At 47.4% G+C, this 19,472-nt stretch overlaps 1 protein-coding gene across 1 annotated transcript; it reads right to left on the bottom strand.

Annotated features, from left to right (window-relative positions):
• Positions 1-7,244: 7,244 nt before the first annotated feature.
• LOC119296058 (proteasome subunit alpha type-5-like) lies at positions 7,245-11,419 on the bottom strand. The gene is made up of 9 exons (XM_037574469.1): positions 11,248-11,419; positions 11,051-11,132; positions 10,806-10,886; positions 9,953-10,066; positions 9,773-9,874; positions 9,201-9,259; positions 8,141-8,243; positions 7,719-7,784; positions 7,245-7,625 (listed from the first exon to the last, which is right to left on the bottom strand). The coding sequence occupies exons 1-9, from the start codon at positions 11,259-11,261 to the stop codon at positions 7,533-7,535; spliced, it is 714 nt and encodes a 237-aa protein (XP_037430366.1). The 5' UTR covers positions 11,262-11,419; the 3' UTR covers positions 7,245-7,532.
• Between the last annotated feature and the right edge of the window lie 8,053 nt (positions 11,420-19,472).

Genomic DNA, 19,472 nt, shown 5'->3' with positions numbered 1-19,472 from the left:
GCTCGGGGGCGTCTTCGGTGTTGCGAATCGAACGGCGGCGATCGCCGGCCGTGGCGATGAAGATGGCGGTGATGGCGTGGCTTCAGGGCACCCGGCGTCGCGTGCGTCGTGGTAGAGCTTCCCGGACCCAAGGCGGAGCTCGTGGCCTAACTGGCTGGGCGTGGGGATGCCGGTGGCTCCGGTGGTGCTCGTCGGCGGTCTCGGGTGTGTCCGGGGATGAGCGAGGGAGAGAGACAGAGGAGGGAGAGGGGATGCAGCGGGTGAGGGAGAAGAGCGAGGGGACACGGGGCGTCGTCGTGGCGTTGCTAGGAGGGCCAGGGAAGCAGGAGGTGGCCGGGGCGGCGTCGGCGCTCGCCACCGAGCTGCTTCGGTGCGAGGGGAGGAAGACGACAGGGGGGAAAGCGGCGGTGGGCTGGGCCGCTGGGGGAGCTGGGCCGGCTGGGCTGGACAGGTAAGCGCCATGTAAGTTGCTGGGCTTCTCTCCTTTTTTTATATTTCTGTTCTGTTTTCTTTATTTAATTCTTTTGCCACTGTTTTGAATTTAAAATAACTCAAACAATGCCAAAACTCCTGTGAATATTTTTATTTGGCTAGATGGACTTTTCCAAAAGCTCATAAAATATTTCAGGGGTATTTGAAATTATATTCTAGTTATATGAATATAATTCAAATTCAAATAGCTAATGATTTAAATTCAAAGTCCCAAAAATAAATCCTTTTAAAATGTTCATTATTTTTGGTTTGGATCAAAACCCTTGCCAAAAATATTAAACATCTAAGAAGAGCATTTTGGAACAATGAATGAGATTTTAGGGTTTTTGCCCTTCTTTTATTTAGGGTTTTGAGGCTTCTGAATTCCTCAGTTCAAGTTTCAAAAATTTAAACATGATGCACAGATGGAAGCAAGCATAGGACAGGCCAGAACTAGGGATGTGACAGTTGCTCAAATTCTTTGCCACTAGCTGATTTTCACTCTTATTTTTCTCCTGTCTTGCTTTACTAGCTCGATTAGTATCATATTTCAAAATGGAATCAGGAGTCATAGGAAACAAAGTAATATGTTTATCCTTATGAACAAGAGTATAGTGATTGTTTCTACCCTGGTGTACAGATTTTTTATCAAATTGCCATGGTCTACCAAGTAATAAGGAACATGCTTGCATGGGTACCACATCACAATCAACAAAATCAGCATCTGTAGCGATACTAAAATGCACACGAACAGTATGTGTTACCTTAACCTAGTCGTTGTTGTTGAACCATTTGATGTAGTAAGGATGCGGATGTGGTCTTGCGGTGAGAGAGAGCTTCTCCACCATTTCCATGCTAGCCAAGTTGTTGCAACTCCCTCCATTTATGATGACGTGGATAGAATGTTCCTTCACAACTCCCTTTGTATGGAACAAATTATGCCTCTGATTTTGCTCAGCTTGTGTGACCTGCATACTCAAAACATGTTAAGCAACTAAACTTTCATACCTGTTAGCATCTTCAGCAGCCATGTATTGCGTCTCATGATCAGAATCATCTCCACCGTGTTCTTCACTTATTATAAGAGCCAAAGTCTCCACATCGTAGTCACTAGCGGACTCATATTCACCATCCTCAGTAGCAATCATCACATGCTTACATGGGCATTCTCTCGCGTAATGACCTCCACCCTTGCAACGACGACAAATAATATCATGTGTTTGCCTTGTTGATGCCATGGATGAAGAAGAGCTCTGTGCGGGACCGGAAGGTGTACTCCTGGCAGATGGTGGTGGTGGTGCTTGCTTTCTTGTATCTCGGTTGGAATTGGCGGCTGAAGTCAGCGGTGCTGCAGTAGAACGTGTGGGAGTAGAGAATGTACGTGGTGTCCATGATGAAGATCGACCTGCAGAAAAATTAGCTCGCGCCAATGCCTGTCGATCCTGCACTTCACGTTCAGCTTTGCAAGCAAGATGGAATAAATGAGTGATATTATTATCTTATACTCTAGAATGGTCTGAATCTCTTTATTTAATCCACCCATAAAACGTGCAAGCATAGCTTCATTATCCTCAACAATACCACATCTAATCATGCCAGTTTGTAATTCCTGATAATACTCCTCTACAAAAAAAATCCTTGTCTCAATCGTTGTAGTTTTTGAAGTAATTCACGTTGATAATATGGGGGAACCCAACGAGTACGCATAGTAGTTTTCAAAGCAGCCCAAGTAGTAGGGATGTTATCATGATATAATCTACAACGTTCGGACCATCAAACATAAACAAAACTAGTGAATTCACAAACAGCAGCAGCAACACGTCTATCCTCAGGATACTGTAAGCATGTGAAACGTAGTTCAGTTTCTAATTCCCAAGTAAGATATACATCAGGAATGTAGCTACCCTCAAACGGTGGGATATTCAATTTTAGTTTAGGTATATGGTCATAATCTCGTACCTGAGGTGGTGTTGGGGCCCTACCGTTGCGATTATATGCATGAGGTCGACCTGGTGGTGGTGGTGCTGGTGGTTGCACGTAGTTCTGATTTTGATCAACCTCATCGTCGTAATAGTCCTCCACCTCTGTAGTAGCATTAGGAGCAACAGAACCATCAACAGCAGTAGTAGCGGCACCAGAATTTGTTCCTGGCTCAAGAGGAACACGGCCCGCTCGGTAGAGGGCCGTTTCACGACGTGGAGGGGGTTTTTATTGTCGTAATGGTGTAGCAGATGCAAGTGGTGGTTGTGGAAAGACGTGCGAGTACTTCATCGAACTTGGTGTCCGACTTGGTGTCAATTGTCTTCTCAACAGCGTCAATCCTCTCCAGTGCCTTTCCAAAGCTGGCCATGACGTCTTCCACCTGTTGACTCAACATTTGCTGAAATTTATCATGAAGCTCCTTCTTCGTCATGTTCTCCCAGTCAACCTCGTCGGCTTGTGGTCCTGCCATGGTTAGCAGCAACAGAAACACACAGAAATATGATCCTACAGACTACTAGAAAGTGGCAGTGTGTCACAAATCCGTCAAGCAAATCTCAAATTCTTACCAGTTCTTACCAAGCAGTAGGTGGTGATCGGCAACCGTTGTAGTCAAAACTCTCAAAGCTTGGATAGAGCGATTACAAGGGAGAGTCAAACTCACAACGTAGATGTATATGGAGCTGGGAAGTCTTATAATATGGTAGAAAAAAGGGTCAGCAATAATCAATTCAGAGATGCAAAGTTGAATAAACGCTCAACGACGGTACTGTGCTGGTCCTTTTTCACCTTTGCGATTATATGGAGTTCGGAGCCCTACCGTTGCGATTATATGTATGAGGTCGAGCCTAGAACACTAACAAAATCACGGGGTGGCACGTAAACAAGGGAGGAGCACACTCTGAATTTTTTTTCTCTTTTTTCACCTTTTTTGCACTTTTTTATCCTCTTTTTTTCCTCCGCAACAAATTTTTCCCGAAAAAGTCTACAAATGGTCTAAAACTGCCTAGCCAGAATTTTCCAGACTTAGTTTTATTTATTAAACTGGAACTATTTTTCTTATACGGGTGACACAAAAGTTGGGGAGTCCAACTTGGTCACGACGTAGTATCGCGTGATCTGAAACTCGAAAATAAAGGAACAAATACTGGACTTGGACTAGGACTGGTGGCAGAGATGAATCTGGTGGAACTCGGACTGATGATGGTATATGATGGGGGTGGAGCACAGACTGGTGGCGAATCTGTGGTGGAGGTGGACTCAGATTGGTGGCAGATATGCGGTGGATGTATATGGACTCGGATTGGCAGCGGATATTTGGTGATGGTATATGGTGGTGGCGATGACGATGGTGTGGCGTCGACGTGAAAACCTATGACCAGTACTTGAAACTCTAAGGTAACTAGAGGCTAAGACCAGCAACTTGACACGACGATGCAACCGCAAATTCAACAAAGAAAAATACTGAAAAGACTATGCAAAGGCTCAGACTTGTTCGGATATGATGAACTAGCCCTAATTTTTTTATGGCTTTTCATGGACTGTAGATATGAAGAACAGACTCGATCTAAACTACGAAAAACTGTAAAATCTCACCGAGCAACCTGGAAATCTGGTACCACTTGATAGGGGCAAAGGTGTCCCGATGTTTCGATGAGATAGATATCATTTTCTGTGGGAGTCGACTTTGACGATCCGACTACGAACGTGCGAAGACGTCGTGCATTAGCAATCGCTAAACCAATTTCCGAGGGGTTATTGACCACGCCGGAGCACGATCAACCTGACCACGAGGGTCTATTTCCTGCGAGCAAACGTAGAACGAGCAAGAAACTGAGATTGCAATCTGGATATTGCGAATATAAGATGAAAGCTTTATTGATCAAGATGGGGTTCTCTGACGTCTTGATCTAGTCGTTGCACACAAACGAAGTACGTGAAGTTACAGCTATGGCAAACTTTTAATCTAAAAAAACAAAGTCTAAACGGTGCCTAAGGGCTATATATATGGAGGAAGAGGGGGGATTTCGTGGCCCTTGGAGGAGGGGTCTAAAACCAATCCTATCTCTTGTTTCCCCACACATACAGACTCTAAAAACAGCCTATACTCAAGTATTTCAAAATTACATGGGCCTGGCCCAATAATAAGGTGACGTAGCACCTATAGTAGCCTCTGGATGAAATTTAGGAAGTGGCATCTTGTATATTTCGTCCAAGCCTTCATGCACTCATTATGGTGGCTTCAAAGTCCTGAAATCATCACTTGAAACTTCATTCTTGTTCCCCTTGCGCATGCCATCATCTCCATGCTTGAACTTGCTCCAAGGTTCATTTTTCTTGTCCAAGCTAGGCCCTTCATTTGTAAGCAAAACAAACGTATCCAATAGGCAGATTCATATTCTCATGAACATTGGAATATTTACCAAGAAACGAAAGTACCTGGTAATTCAATTGGCGTGCGTGAGCTCTAGTAATTGGTCCAGTATGTATAGCAGCAGGGGTTGTGGGTGTAACAATGGTATTGATGTCCTCATCACTTCGCGAGGGCAATGCTCCAGTTGGGGCCCCGGGAGGGGGCTCCGACGAGCCCTGCGGTAGGGCTTTAGGGGCAGCCTGAGCGGGCCCTGGCGGCATGGCAGCGGTAGCCACTCCAACTGGACGCTAAAGAAAAGGAAGTGGGTTCCTCTAGATGAGTAAGTTCCCCTTGCTCCGTACCTTAATTAGTGATTGATCTCCCCCCTCAAGAGAGTCAAGCTGAACTTTTCTAGCCGCGCAGGGGCCCTCCTTCGAACAAGGAAAAGGTTCATGGGGCATACGAGGCTGAGAAGACGGTCGCGCCCCCGCCTGAGGTGCGGGCTAAAGGGTTGTCGGCACCCTCGCCTAGCATGGAGGGGCATGTGCGGTCGGTGAGAGCGGGCGCCCCCCCCTCCCCCGCTATGCAAGGAGGCAGCCCCGCCCATGGAAGCAAGTGGGCCCCTGGAGGGGGCCATCACGGGGAAGATGGCGCTGGAGGTGCCCGACATAGGGGAAGGCAGTGCCCCACGGAGCGCCACGAGGTCGCGCCCCTCGGAGGACCCCGCATCAAGTAGGGCGGCGGGCGCTGACGGAGCGACCCTTACAAGCCCCGAGCGCTCGCGAGTGCGGCAAGCGCTGGAGGTGGCTACACCGAGCCCCGGTTCCGCAGACGCGGAGGCCCGGACCAAGGGGATCATCCCACCCCCAGCGAGGGAGGAGGTTCCCACAAGCGAAGATCATGCTGGGCTAGGAGGGGCCACAGCCCCAGGCCCTCGCAGCCGGCGGAAATGGAGTGTGAAGAGGGGCCAGGCGCACCCTGGGCCCTGGCGCTCATAGGTAGTAGTGCCCAGCTACAGCGCGGGACTCTGCGTCACGCCAGATCATCCCTCTCCAGCCTTGAGGCCGGCCTTGTGGCTGAGGAGGTGAATCTTCGACAGGAGCGGGCGCGCCTTGTGGTGGGTTGGTGGCATCTCAGCGTGGCCGTCAAGCTGGGGCACCGGCACAAGGGAGCCGCGCAGGAGAAACGTGAAGAGGCAGCCCATAAGGCCAAGGGGCTCCTTGACGGGGCGATCCAAGACGCAGAGGTCGTGGAGAAGGCCTTCATGAAACGTGTCGCGGCTCGCCCCTTGTGAGGAGACACTCTCCAGGCGCGAGAGCATGGTGTCAGTCCTGGAGCTGGACATGCGGATTCGTGAGCGCGAGCTCGCGCTGACGGCCTCCGAGCTGGAGAAGCGCAAGCGCCTGGAGAACCTGGACCGCACCATGGCAGTCGACGAGGCCTCCTGCGCCGCCCGCATGGCGAAGGCCAACGCCAAGCTTGAGAAACATGAGATGAGATACAAGGTGGAGGCCAACCGGAAGGCCCAGGAGGAGCCTTTTCAAACAAGGGGGTGGTGGATCCTTGCGAGACTGGCGATGCCAGCTACATGGTATTCTTCACCAAGCTCGTGGATCGGCTGCGGGCTGGCACTGCCCGGTGGAACGAGCTCCTGCACAGGGAGTGTCGTGATCTCCTGCGCCACGCTCCGACCCATGTCTTCATCAATCTTCGGAAGAGCTCCAAGACAGCCTCGCGAGGGAGTGGAAGAGCACGTGGCGAATCTGGTGGATCATTCCGCGCTCGTCGGGGAGGAGCCCGGCAGAGTCGAGGGCGCTATCGACACCGACACCCCCGACGACGGCTCGTCCGTTTGGGTCTTTACCTTCCATTCCCTGTAATAGAGTATGAGAGGCCCCGTGGGGGCATGAAGACATTTTGCTGGTACCTTGTTTTTCCCTAACACTCAGAATCGTGACCGGAAACCCAATCTAAACCGCGAATCGAATGCAATAAATTGAGAGAGAGAGAGAGAGAGAGAGAGGGAGAGAGAGAGAAAGAGGGTAAGGGCTCATCGCCGTTGCCCTGGTGCGCTAGTGACGCTTCCAATGCGAGGGAAGGTGAGCATAATTTATCTAGCGACTTCGGAAACAACACGATGCCTCAAGACCATCTCCATGCGTCCAACCGCCCATGCCCACATGACTGGGTTGCATAAACAGCCGATTCGGCTGTTACCCCAGAGCCAAGCAACAGGCGCTTAAAGCTTCGTGTGGGCCAGCTTTTGGATCCGACCCAACAGGTCAATTTCTTCCCACACGGGCCTAGCAAAGCTTAATGCGAGCAACCAGCTTTTGGATCCGACCCAACCAACCAAACGGGCCAATTTCTTCCCGGAACAAAACAGGCCAATTTCTTCCCGCACAAGCCTGGCAAACAGGCCATTAGTACAAACACCGACTCCCCGTAAAGATGTTTACGAACCAAATGCACACAAATGCAGCCAACGATACCTACGCACTTGCTGGAAATGCTGAAAAATATGTGTAGTAATTCTTTTTGGTGACACGTCTTAGTGCTACAAACAAATGACTGGACTGGGAGATGAGAATCAGATGCAACGCCCAAGCAGGCACTAATATCCCTTCAACAGTAGGCAGACAACCCAAACCCACAACAGAGTTCATACGTTCATTGTGCTTTAGGGTTCATGGGAATACAAGAGGCTGTCTCACAAAGTGGCAATCCTTCACAACCTCGCGATGACCGCCTCAACCTCTGCAGGGGTGTAGAGGTGGTAGCTAGGGGAGACCTTCGCAATGTCAACGTTGTTCGGGGTCACCTGTTTCAAGAGATTACATATTATTAGGCATCTGTGACATGGTATTTATTGAACCTACGAGTGAGGAATATGGAAAAGGTCGAGATACCCTACCTTTTCTTCCATAACCTGCTTCAGGATAGAAAGGGCTATGGTCTCTGCCTCAGCGATGGTCAGTTCCTGCATCAACATGTCAATTCTTATTATTCTTTTCAAGCACAATTCTGCATGCATGAATTCCGGCAACTACTGAAAGCATGGCTATAACGCGGCACCAAATTTTGTATGTAGGTCTGCGTACTGTGTAGACAGCAAAATTCAAGACTTCTAAGCAGTAGCAGTTCGACTGGTGCCATAAGACTGTTAAGCTCAGATTTTGGATCCAGACTTGCTATGCAATTTATGTCTATGATCCATGCAGCAGATTTTCTCCAAACGATATGGGAATTTTTCATGTTGTTAGTGCTCGAACTAAAGTGGTCTGCATGCTTGCACCTAACTTATGGTCTATCCCCTGTTTAGTTTAGTTATGATACCTTGTTGTACTGCTCTTGTAATGAGCTATCAGCTCCTTCAGAGCCCGACCCAATTGCCTTGGCATTGCACTGCCAGAAGGTCCCCGACGGGTCTGTGTAGTACCTGTAAGACACAATAATTGATCAATGAGATACTAGTAAAGTTCACTTGGCTTTGTAAACTGATCATCACAAGGAATTACATGATGCTCACTTCACAACATAGACAGATAGAAATACCACACAAAGGAAAGAGCTGTTTCAAGTGCATCATCTAATCAAGTGGTAACAACCTCAGTTAAGATGGAAGACATGATTCTTATGACTTATCATCAAGCAGGAATATAGTTGCTCATCTTGGGAGAAATAATACATGAATGTATAAGGATAGAAAATATAACATATAAAACCCCGAAGCAATTTTTTGGATAACAAACTCTTTGGTATGCCAGTTTTGAAATATCAACTCTCCTTGATTATAAGTGGATATCATGTCAACTTACACAGCAGTTGGAATTTCGAAAGTAAAGCAACTATACTAGAAACCTTGGCAGTAAAATTTGATTATTTTCATCATATCAACTAAGATTGAGCGGACAGGGGATGATGGAAACGGCCACTAGAACAACTATTGCTGAATTCCTTTTCTCAGATAGTCTCCATAAAATGTAGGTGTACATGAACTAATACCGGCTATAATTCATGTAACTGGAAACAAAAGGTATCATTTTGGCAGCACTGAGGGTGAGGGGTCAGGGATGACAATTGACGTGACAATCTAGAAAAAGGCAATATTAAACAAAGAAAAGCATTGTTTCTGTTATAGCTAGTTGCTCTGCTTTCTGAACTTCTAGCTGCTATGATAAAGATAATCAAATTTATATTTAATAAGAGTTACTGACAACCACACGGCATGCTACCACACCTGTTTTTCAATTTGAGTTTATTATTCAATATGAGTTACTGACAACCCAATGAACTGAGTTAAAGGGATCGATACTTACAAACTGGTTCTAAAAGTTTATTATCAATAAGAGTTACTGACAACCCAATGAACTGAGTTAAAGGGATCAATACTTACATGCTGGGTCCATTTTCATCATGACCGGCAATAAGGAGAGAGACTCCAAACGGCCGTGACTGCATAAATAAACAAGTACATCAGAACCTTACTCTATGATATTGGTACGTGTGTAAAATACAGAAAAATGTGAGCAGGTAACTACAGCGAAGTAATTAGTCAAGATTAACAAAATTGCTTTGACTAGTTCATGTGTCTTTGCAAGTACAGGTTAACAAAGTAACTAGTCTAGAAGATAATAATCAGCAAAAGCCAAACCAAACACAGGCTGGTATGGTCTAGATCCACAAACTTATCATAAATTTTGGCAGTCACCTAAAAAATGGCTATTATGTTAATTATTACACTACAAAAATTTCCACAAAGATGTGCAGCTTCCTCCATAGTTATACTTTTGCTATAATAGGAAGTAAGCAGCCATCAAAGTGTGATATACAGCATTGCTTCCTTTAGGAAAAGAAGATGCAACAACAGAAAAACGATTCTGCTGGTAACTGATCCTGTTTCCCATCTTCTGCAGGTGTGCAATACCTTTTGTCATTGCATTAATAGAAAAGGAGAATGAGACTCACCATTGATTCTTCATCACCTTCACCAAAGCGCAAAGCTAAGTCACAGATAGCTTGTGTGGTAGACTCTACTGTCATTGGCTCCCCATATGAGAACCTATGATTCTGTTTGTGACCATATGAAGTGAAGTTAACCAATAGAGGGCAGGACTTGCATGTATGTAAAATAACCAAATAGCTTGCCTGAGTCTCAACACGAGCATGCTCAACCAGTGTTCTGGCGTCAGCAATAAGGCCACTCATGGCACAGCCGACATGCTCATCAATTTCCATGATTTTCTCCACACTGCTTGGTTCCTGTATAATCATAGCAAAGAAAACTTGAAGGGTTCAACAGTTTGGGCATGGTACAACCTAACATAGGAACTAAAAGTTGGAAGGATGATGGAACCTCAAGGAATAAAAGGCAACTAGGTAACATCAAATACAGTCAGCATCAGGCAGTTATCTTTTACCGCTAAATATAAGTTTGATATAGATCCTTATTAATTAACACAAACAAGCTATGGGCAAAAAAATGGGCGTTAGGTACTTGTGCATATCATCCAAACAAGAAACAGAAAAACACTTGTCTGACAAAGGGGGACAAAAAATAATGCAGAGCACAAGATCCATTCAATTATCACATGTCCAGTGATCCTTGACGATAAGTTATGAAGATAAAAGAAGTGATAGTTATGTGTTGAGAAAACAAACAGCTACATATTTCTATAGTTGTCCAGTAGTACATTGTTTTTTCAGTCTGGTAAAGTAGCCATGAATCAATTTGTCAATATTTGGCAGAATGCATAAATTAGGTTAAACAACACCAGAACCTACCCTGTTAAAGCACTAAGAAATTGGATATACCCTGAAGAACAATATCGACATCTTGAACAAAAAAGATAATAGTGAAAACCCTAATGGACCTATGTAAGAATGTGGACAATTTTGCCCATAAGAGATCATCCACAGTCGTCAAGCATACAGCTGAAGGATATAGTAGTATTTCACAGGAACAAATAATATAAATTAATAAGTGGATATGCAAAATTACCAGCAGCGGTGAGGTGACACGTTTCTCAACAGCCAGTACAACACCATCCTTAGTCATCAAGCCGATTGCAGTGGAGCCCAACTGCAATCCATAGCAGAAGGATCAGCGTCATAAGCATGTAGCGAGGGGCACATCAATCTCAGCACCGAAATCCGGAGATCCGCAGTCTCATCCTAAATGTCCAACCTCAGGCCCAAAACCCCACAAATCTGGCCTCCCCCACCCCCACAATGAATCTCACTCACCTTGATGGCCTCAATGGCGTACTCGACCTGGAACAGCCGCCCCTCCGGGGAGAAGGTGTTGACCCCACGGTCGTACTCCGTCCTGCACACACACGCCGAGAAACCCCATGAGAATCAGCAATCCCGCCGTCGGCGACAGATCCAAGGAATCGATAACAATATCCTGAGCTGAGCTTGGAGAGGAAGAAATCGATTACCTCGTGAGAAACATCGTGTCGGCGGATGCGGATCGCAATTCGAAGCACTTGTTTCTATTTCTACTACACGGGGTGGGTGCTTGGTGGTGTTTCTTCTTCGGAACCAAGTACTAGTAGAGAGGAGAGGAGACGGCGGCGAGTTTCTCCTTGGGACAGAGTTTTCTTCTTCTTCTTTTCTTTTTATATAAGGGGTAGGGACGGAGTTTTCTTTTCTTGGGGAGGACGGACGGACTGTAGTGGCTTTTTCATCCGAGCCTCCAACTTTGGGCTTAGCCTAGCCAGGCCCAAGCTAGTTATGGTCCACTAGGCCTCACAAGTAAGTAGTGGCCTGTTGCTCAACATGAAAAAGTAAGTAGTGGCCCGTTCACATGCCTGAAGAAGATCCAATAAAAGAAAGAAAGCCTCTTCCTCTCCGCCTTGGCTGGCGCCACATTTCCCTCCCAACCGACGTCTCTCTCCTCTACTAGGAGTAGTGTGTTGTCCATGGCGGCGACGGCGGCGCAGCAGAAGACGGCGATGGTGGAGCAGGAGGAGGGGGAGCACGGTCCCTTCCCCATCGAGCAGCTCCACGTACTCTACCAAAACCCTATCCCAATCTTGATCCCCAAATGTCTTCCTCAAGCTCGAGGCTTTCTTAGGGTTTTCGCTCCGCGTATAGGACGATTGTTGCGGGTACACTGGTACAACAGGTGTTATACAAATGGTTTTTAACCTTTTTCCGCGATAACGCTATGAACCGTCGCCTAGTGACTACAACAGGGGGTCCTTCCCACACGACCCAGAAACCGTGGAATATGCCCTCCTGGCACACACGCTCAGCAAAATGAGGTCGTGTGCGACCGGCGAGCAATCAAATACGGTTATACGTACGGTGGTGCTAAAAATATAATTATACAGGCGGAATCGTTTCCGATCGTAAGTACGTCCCACCCAGTCAGTCCCTGCTAAATGTTTTCATCCGTATGTACATTCCACACAGTCAATCCAAGGAATACATTTCCTTAGTATGTACATCTCATACAGTTAATCCAAGAAATACGTTTCCGTTCGTATATACATCCCACACAGTCACTCCAAGGAAAACATTTCCGTTCGCACGTACATCACATAATTTTCCCCATTAAATCGTTTGTGATAGCGTTGTCAATGCACACGATATTAACAATTTTATCGTTTGCATTATTAAATGCATTACACACACGATGCGTAGAAGAAACTGTGTGGCAATGGTTGCCCATCACACACACTTTTTATGTGGTAAACATTTGCGCAAGATGGCCTAACACAAACAGTTTTCAAGACGATGCCGTGTGTGATTGTTCATTGATCCAACATGGTTTATTCCTAAAAACTGTGTGCGTTGCCTGAGGTCATCGCACACGGTGTTTCTCGATAACCGTTTGCCATAGAAAAACCCAAATAGCAGGCTAATTGCCCTATTATTAATAATCCATTTATTAATTTAATTGACATTTCATATTAAGCACACAATATATTTCATTTCCATATGAAGGAAGCAGGATTTCATAATTAAAATACATCCGAGTACAACATCACATAGCTTCAGCACTCAGCTACCCCATTACACAACTGCACCAGCACCAAGTTTCACATGCAACATTTACAACATTTCGAAATTAGCATCATAGACAGAACATAGAAAGATGAATCTCATCTGGAAAACTGCTGAAGTGGAAGGCGAATATTGAGCCTTCATTGATGTTGAAGGTCTTTGCAACTTTAGGCCAGTGCTTGTGGATGATTGACCGTCCATCCTTCGTCCTCTTCAGGAACACTTCAGTATTGAACCGTAAGTGTTGTATGAAAATCTTCCTCGCCTCCTGACCATACAGGTGGTTTGAGAGGTAATCATCAGTGAAGTGCTTTGGAAAGGCCTGAAAACAAGGATATGCTTATATCTTCTCCAGATTTGAAATGACGCAAAGGAATTAAAAAGACAAGGTATAACAGTTAGTACCATCCCGTAATGAACTGATGTCTTCTTCATTGTGCAGACAAAGATCTTGTTATTTTTTATCGCTAATTTCTTTATCGTAACAATCTTTCTGAGTGTCTTGACTTGACTGATATTAGTGGATAACTCATTTTCACATATGTAAAAAGGGTCAAACAGTGGGTCAAAACCTCTGACAGCAGGACCTACATGTGCAAGACCAAATTGTTAAAAACCTAATATTTAAAAACAAGAAGTGAAAAGGTGTGGTATTAACTGCAACATGCCTAATATTTAAAAACAAGCAAATGTAGTCATTCAAACTTGTATTGTGCAGGTCTAAGCACACTAGTTATTGGCCCTGTTTGGATCCATGGGTTAGAGTTAGTTTGAGCTCAAATAGCCCTAAAATATCCAAACATGAGGGCTAGTTTGAGCTAGTTGCGTCAAACCCACCCAAAACAACTATCCCACCCAAGAGGTGATGATTGGAGCTAGTTCTCCTAGTGCATTTATTGTCAATCTAACACTGTCATCCAAACACCTCTTTGGCTAGAGTTAGTTCAGGGTTAGTCATTATTGAGTATCATTGTTATTTAGGAAATGTAGGATAGCGTAGGATTTATTCTACCTTGACTTGTACTCCAAGATGACCATGTACTCCTATATATATGCCCACAAGGCTCAGGCAATACAATCAACTATTCCACCAATCTCTCTCTCTCCCTTTTAACTGTCATGAGCTAGAAACTAACTCTAAACTCTAGCTAAGTTAGGGTATCCAAATAGTGCCATTGTTAAATCAAATAGAAAGGCGTGTTCAATACTCCCTCCGATCCTTTTTACTCTGCATATAAGAATTGTCTGAAGTCAAACTTCATAAAGTTTGACCTTGTTTATATGAGAAAATATCAACATCTAGCATGCTAAAGTTATACAATATGAAAATTTAAGTCATGACACATGTACGGATATTTATTTCATATTGTGAATGTTGGTATTTTGTTATATAAAGTTGGTCAAACATTAAGAGGCTTAACTTTAGACAAATCTTGTATGCGAACTAAAAAGATTCAAAGGGAGTACAACATGCTTAACAGCAACCAAATATAGTCATTCATAGAGCTATTGTTAAATTTGGTATTGATGAAACTGAACTGCACAGTTCATACTAGCACGTATAGAACATCACACTATTAATAGCTGAAATAAACAAGGCATACTATGAACAACCAAAGATGGCAATTGAAACTGGACATATGCTAACTACAAACAACTGAACAACCATAAATCGTAGAAATAAACAAGGCATAATGCAAACAACCTAATCTAGCAATAAATACTAGACAGATTCTCACTACAAAAAGGGTTCGAGAAAACAAATCATGGGTTTCCTCACTTGTCATAGATTGGCTCCTCCTCATTGTCGTCGTCGATGAGCTCTGATTTGCCAACTGAGGATCCCAGGCCAGCATCGCAGAACGTGTCCTTCAAATATGACAAAAGGGGCTCCATGGCGATGAAGGATGGCAAATTGTTCATAACGAGCCACAGGAGATCAGCGATAGGGCCATCGATGAGATCGATGGTTGTCGAACCCGAAGGGTTGGGGTGGGCAACTTAACCTGTGACATAACCCACGTCAAGTCGTCGGGGTCGACAACCTCGATGTCGTAGCCGGCGTCCGTGACATGCCAGAATACTCTAGCCCGCTGATTGAAAGGCTTAATCTAGGTCCATTCATCGTCGTCAGCTTCCTCGGCGGCCACCTCGCCGACGTCGGGCCAAGAGGCCGCGGTAAAGATCTTTTGGGCCATTAGCTCCTCGAGCTCCCCGGGAAGCATAGTCGGGCTTAGGCTGCGACGCTCTCGAGTGGGAGAGGGGGTGGGGATGGGGATCTCAGGGAAAGGGGCGTTTCGCAGGCATCATCTAAGAAACTCAGGGTGGTGAGGGTATGTATATCGGTGGGTAAACTGCAGTATATTGGTGGGTAAACTGCACGGGCAGACCGGCAGAGGTTGACGATGGAGGCGACGCGGCGGCGGTGACGACCTAGCTAGGTTTGGAGCGAGGGAGGGGTGGAGTGTATGTGTGTGAGCGGGGGATTATGGGTGAGCGAAGGATTTGGGGGGGTGGAGGGGGTCTGATGTAGGGTAGAACCCTAGATGCCCGATCTTTCACGATTGGAGGGGATCCTACGAAAAACGCGAAGAACACGAGGAGAAATCACAAGGGGAAACACGAGAGAAATCACTCAACCAACAAGATTTGGTCACACATGTGCTAGATCCTCAAAACACAAAGAGAGATACACGATTCAAATCCAACAAAGGACGATACAAGTAGCTAGTTCATCTCCAAGAGGAGGTCTTGAGGGGTCTTCCCATGAAGGGGTCTTGAATCCAAAGTGGATCTTCTCTAAGGAGGGGACGCTCTCTCTCGGTGGAGTAGATCCGGATGGATGAGCAAAGCTCTATCTCACAAATGAGCTAAACCAATGCTAACCCTAACTAAGAGGAGGAGGAGGCCTATTTATAGTCTTAGTGCAAATGGGGGCGAAGTGAAGGGGTACATGGCCTCGGGCCCGAAACTGTGCACACACAGGCAGCGGATGTCCGGCCTTTACCGGTTGTCCGGTGGCTCAAGAGGGACTGGACGTCCGGTAGGACTCGGACTTCCGCTATTTTCGTTCTGTAGAAGTGACATGGGACGTCCGGAGACGGACGGTCGTCTGGTCGCTTCGGACTTCCGCTGATTTGGCTCGGGTGTTGAACTATCGGTCGTCCGGAGGAGGCCGGACGTCCGCTAGCTAGGAGGTGTCGCCGGTCGTCCGGTCCCGGACGTACGTCCACTCGGTGTAGCTTGCGTAGACTAGGACTTGGTTCGGTTGGGCCTTCAGGCGCCAGACGTCCGGTCCTGGTCGGACGTCCGCTAGCTGGAGCTTCAGGTGCCAGACGTTCGATCCTGGTCGGACGTCCGCTCGCTGTAGCTTATTCGGTAGCTCTTCTTCTTGTCCCTCGTGCTCGGTGTCCTTGCCGTCTTGTCCATTGGATGTAGCTGCTCTGTGGCCTTCCTCCAAGTACGTGATCACACATAGTGTTTCCGCTTGAGGTAGTAGTTGTTCGTAAACGTAGCATGCAATTTCAAAAAAATTCCTACGCTCACGCAAGATCTATATAGGAGATGCATAGCAACGAGAGGGGGAGAGTGTGTCCACGTACCCTTGTAGACCGAAAGCGGAAGCGTTAACTTAACGCGATTGACGTAGTCGAACATCTTCTCGAGTCAACCGATCAAGTACCGAACGTACGGCACCTCCGAGTTCTGCACACGTTCAGCTCGATGACGTCCCTCGAACTCTTGATCCAGGAAAGTGTCGATGGAGTCGATGAGTTCCATCAGCACGATGGCGTGATGACGGTGTTGGTGATGTGATCTGCGCAGGGCTTCGCCTAAGCACTACAATTACTGTCGGTGTCAAAACCGGCGGATCTCGGGTAGGGGGTCCCGAACTGTGCGTCTAGGCGGATGGTAACAGGAGACAAGGGACACGATGTTTTACCCAGGTTCGGGCCCTCTTGATGGAGGTAAAACCCTACGTCCTGCTTGATTGATATTGATATTGTAGATGTTTACAAGAGTGGATCTACCATGAGATCAAGGAGGCTAAACCCTAGACGCTAGCCTATGGTATGATTGTAATGGTTGTTGTTGTTATTGTGTCCTACGGACTAGAGCCATCCGGTTTATATAGACACCGGAGAGGGCTAGGGTTACATAGAGTCGGTTACAATGGTAGGAGATCTACGTATCCATATCGCCAAGCTTGCCTTCCACACCAAGGAAAGTCCCATCCGGACATGGGACGAAGTCTTCAATCTTGTATCTTCATAGTCTTGGAGTCCGGTCGATGATGATAGTCCGGCCGATGATAGTTCGGCTGATGATGGTAGTCCGGCTATCCGGACACCCCCTAATCCAGGACTCCCTCAGTAGCCCCTGAACCAGGCTTCAATGACGATAAGTCCGGCGCGTATATTGCTTGGCATTGCAAGACGGGTTCCTCCTCCGAATAATAGAAGATTGTGAACACCAGGATAGTGTCCGGCTCTGCAAAATAAATTCCACATTCCACCGTAGAGAGAATAATATATACACAAGCTCAATCTGCTAACGTTTTTTGCGGCATGACGTCACGCCACTACCAAGGAATTACTTGAATCGTTTTTTACTCTACCACCTCAGCGCATTTAGCGAAGCGGTTTCCTTGGCACGTCTTGTCGAAGCAGAGATCGTGTTCCCCCTTAATCCGGGATTCTCATCAATACGGAAGTGGGTAACCCAACCGCGCCCGTCGCCCCGCCCCCTCTATCGAAGGCGAGTCCCAAACGGTCACGGAGACGGCTCTTGGTATTCTCCCTCTTTATAACAGGACCAAGGCTCGTTTCTTTTCTTCAATCCTCCATCGAATCCTCTCCCCGCTCCAAGTTCCAGCACCTAGAGCTCCAGATTCGAGCGCTTCGGACCTTCAACGATGTACGGTTCCGACCTCCAGGGCCGGTGGATGCCCTCCTCCGTCACGAAGGAGGACGTGCTAAAGCTGCGGGAGGCCAAGTACCTGGCTTATGATATTTCGCACAGGTTGCCTGCCGAAGGGCAGGCCATCCCCACCCCCGAGCCCGGCAAGTATGTCGTTTTTGTATCCCACCTCCGTCGGGGTTTAGGCTTCCCGATGGATCCTTTTGTGAGAGGGCTCATGTTTTACTATGGGTTGGAATTCCACGATTTGGCTCCGGAGTCCATCCTCCATATTTCCGCATTCATTGTTGTCTGCGAAGCCTTCCTCCGCGTCACCCCTCACTTCGGCATGTGGCTGAAGACCTTCAATGTGGCGCCGAAGATGATCGGGGGGCGTCAAGCGGAGTGCGGCGGGGCGGCCATAAGTAGGAGGGCCGATGCCCCGTGGCCCGCTGGCTCCTTCCAAGAGGAGCTCGGCCCGTGGCAGCAAGAGTGGTTCTATATCACCGTTCCGAGGGGCCGCAGACAAAAGTCGCCGCCCTTATTCCGCCCGGGACCTCCACGACGGTTGATGTCGTGGGTAAACCAAGGGCTCAACTGGGGGCCGTCAAAGGACGTGCCCCTACTGCAGGGCCGGATTCAAGATCTCCAAACGAGGGAGGTCGATATGGTGGTGGTAATGCAGGTTATGCTGATTAGGCGTCTCCCGCCCTGCAAACGCCGCCCTCTCCGGCTGTGGGAGTTCAATCCGGAGGGCCCACAGATTCTTCAGCACTTCATGGGTATGACACCCCTGGAGATGTACAAATTATTCTTTGGATCGCAAGAGGCGCATCCGGAATTGACCGAGGATGCTGGCCTAAGCTGAAATTGCCCGGATACTCAAGTAAGTAGTTCCAAGTCTGGACGTACCGTTTGTTTGCCTTTCGATAATTCGCCTTATGACCAACTTCCTTCTAAACAGGAGTGGATAGCGGAAGCAAAATTGATATGGTGTCCGGCCCCCCTCCCCGAGACCGCGCCGGATTCCGTGCTGGTTCGGATGCTTGAGGTTGCGCCTCCAGAGGAAGGCGAAGGGGAAAGCAGGAAAGCTACTGCCTCGCCTAAGGAGGCTCTTGAAAGAGGGGGGGATCGAGAATCCCTCCTTCCAAGGGGAGAAGAGGACTGCCTCCGAGGACCCGGGGGCAAAAGCCCCTAAACGGGGGAAGAAATCTTCGCCAGAGGGTCCTGCGTCCGGGGAGGCCCCGGCCACACAATCTCCCTTAAAGAGTCAGCCCTCCAACGAGCCGTAAGTAGAAAGAAAGGAGTTTTATAATAAGGGACATCCCTATTTGTGCTTCTGAGGATAACTAAAGTTTTTACCTTGTAGTTCGGATCTCCGTCCTTCGCAAATGAGCTCGTCTTCGGGGGACCTTCGTCCAGAGATGATGGAGAGCGAGACGCCTCCGTCCGGGGCGCCGTCGGATAGGGCGAACGAGCCTGAAGTGTCGTCACGGAGGGAGCCCCTGGGTTCGGGAAAGCCGGATAGTTCGGCGCCGACGGGTGTACGGCTGAAGGATCTGCTTGAGAAGGCGTCTATCTCAGAAGATCACCACGCATTGATGAGCATGGTGATTGAAAGGGTTTCGTCCGCCGAAGGCGGGTTGCATAATGCCGTCAGGAGTTTGCTGGCGGGGTTTGAGTGCATAAAAATGACACACCTTTTAACAGTTTAGCATATAGAATGCGCCCTATATAGATAGTAGCCCCTGAG

Source organism: Triticum dicoccoides, chromosome 4B (genome assembly GCF_002162155.2).
Source record: "Triticum dicoccoides isolate Atlit2015 ecotype Zavitan chromosome 4B, WEW_v2.0, whole genome shotgun sequence".
NCBI classification, from domain to species: Eukaryota; Viridiplantae; Streptophyta; class Magnoliopsida; order Poales; family Poaceae; genus Triticum; species Triticum dicoccoides.
This window is presented reverse-complemented; position numbering and strand designations above follow the sequence as displayed.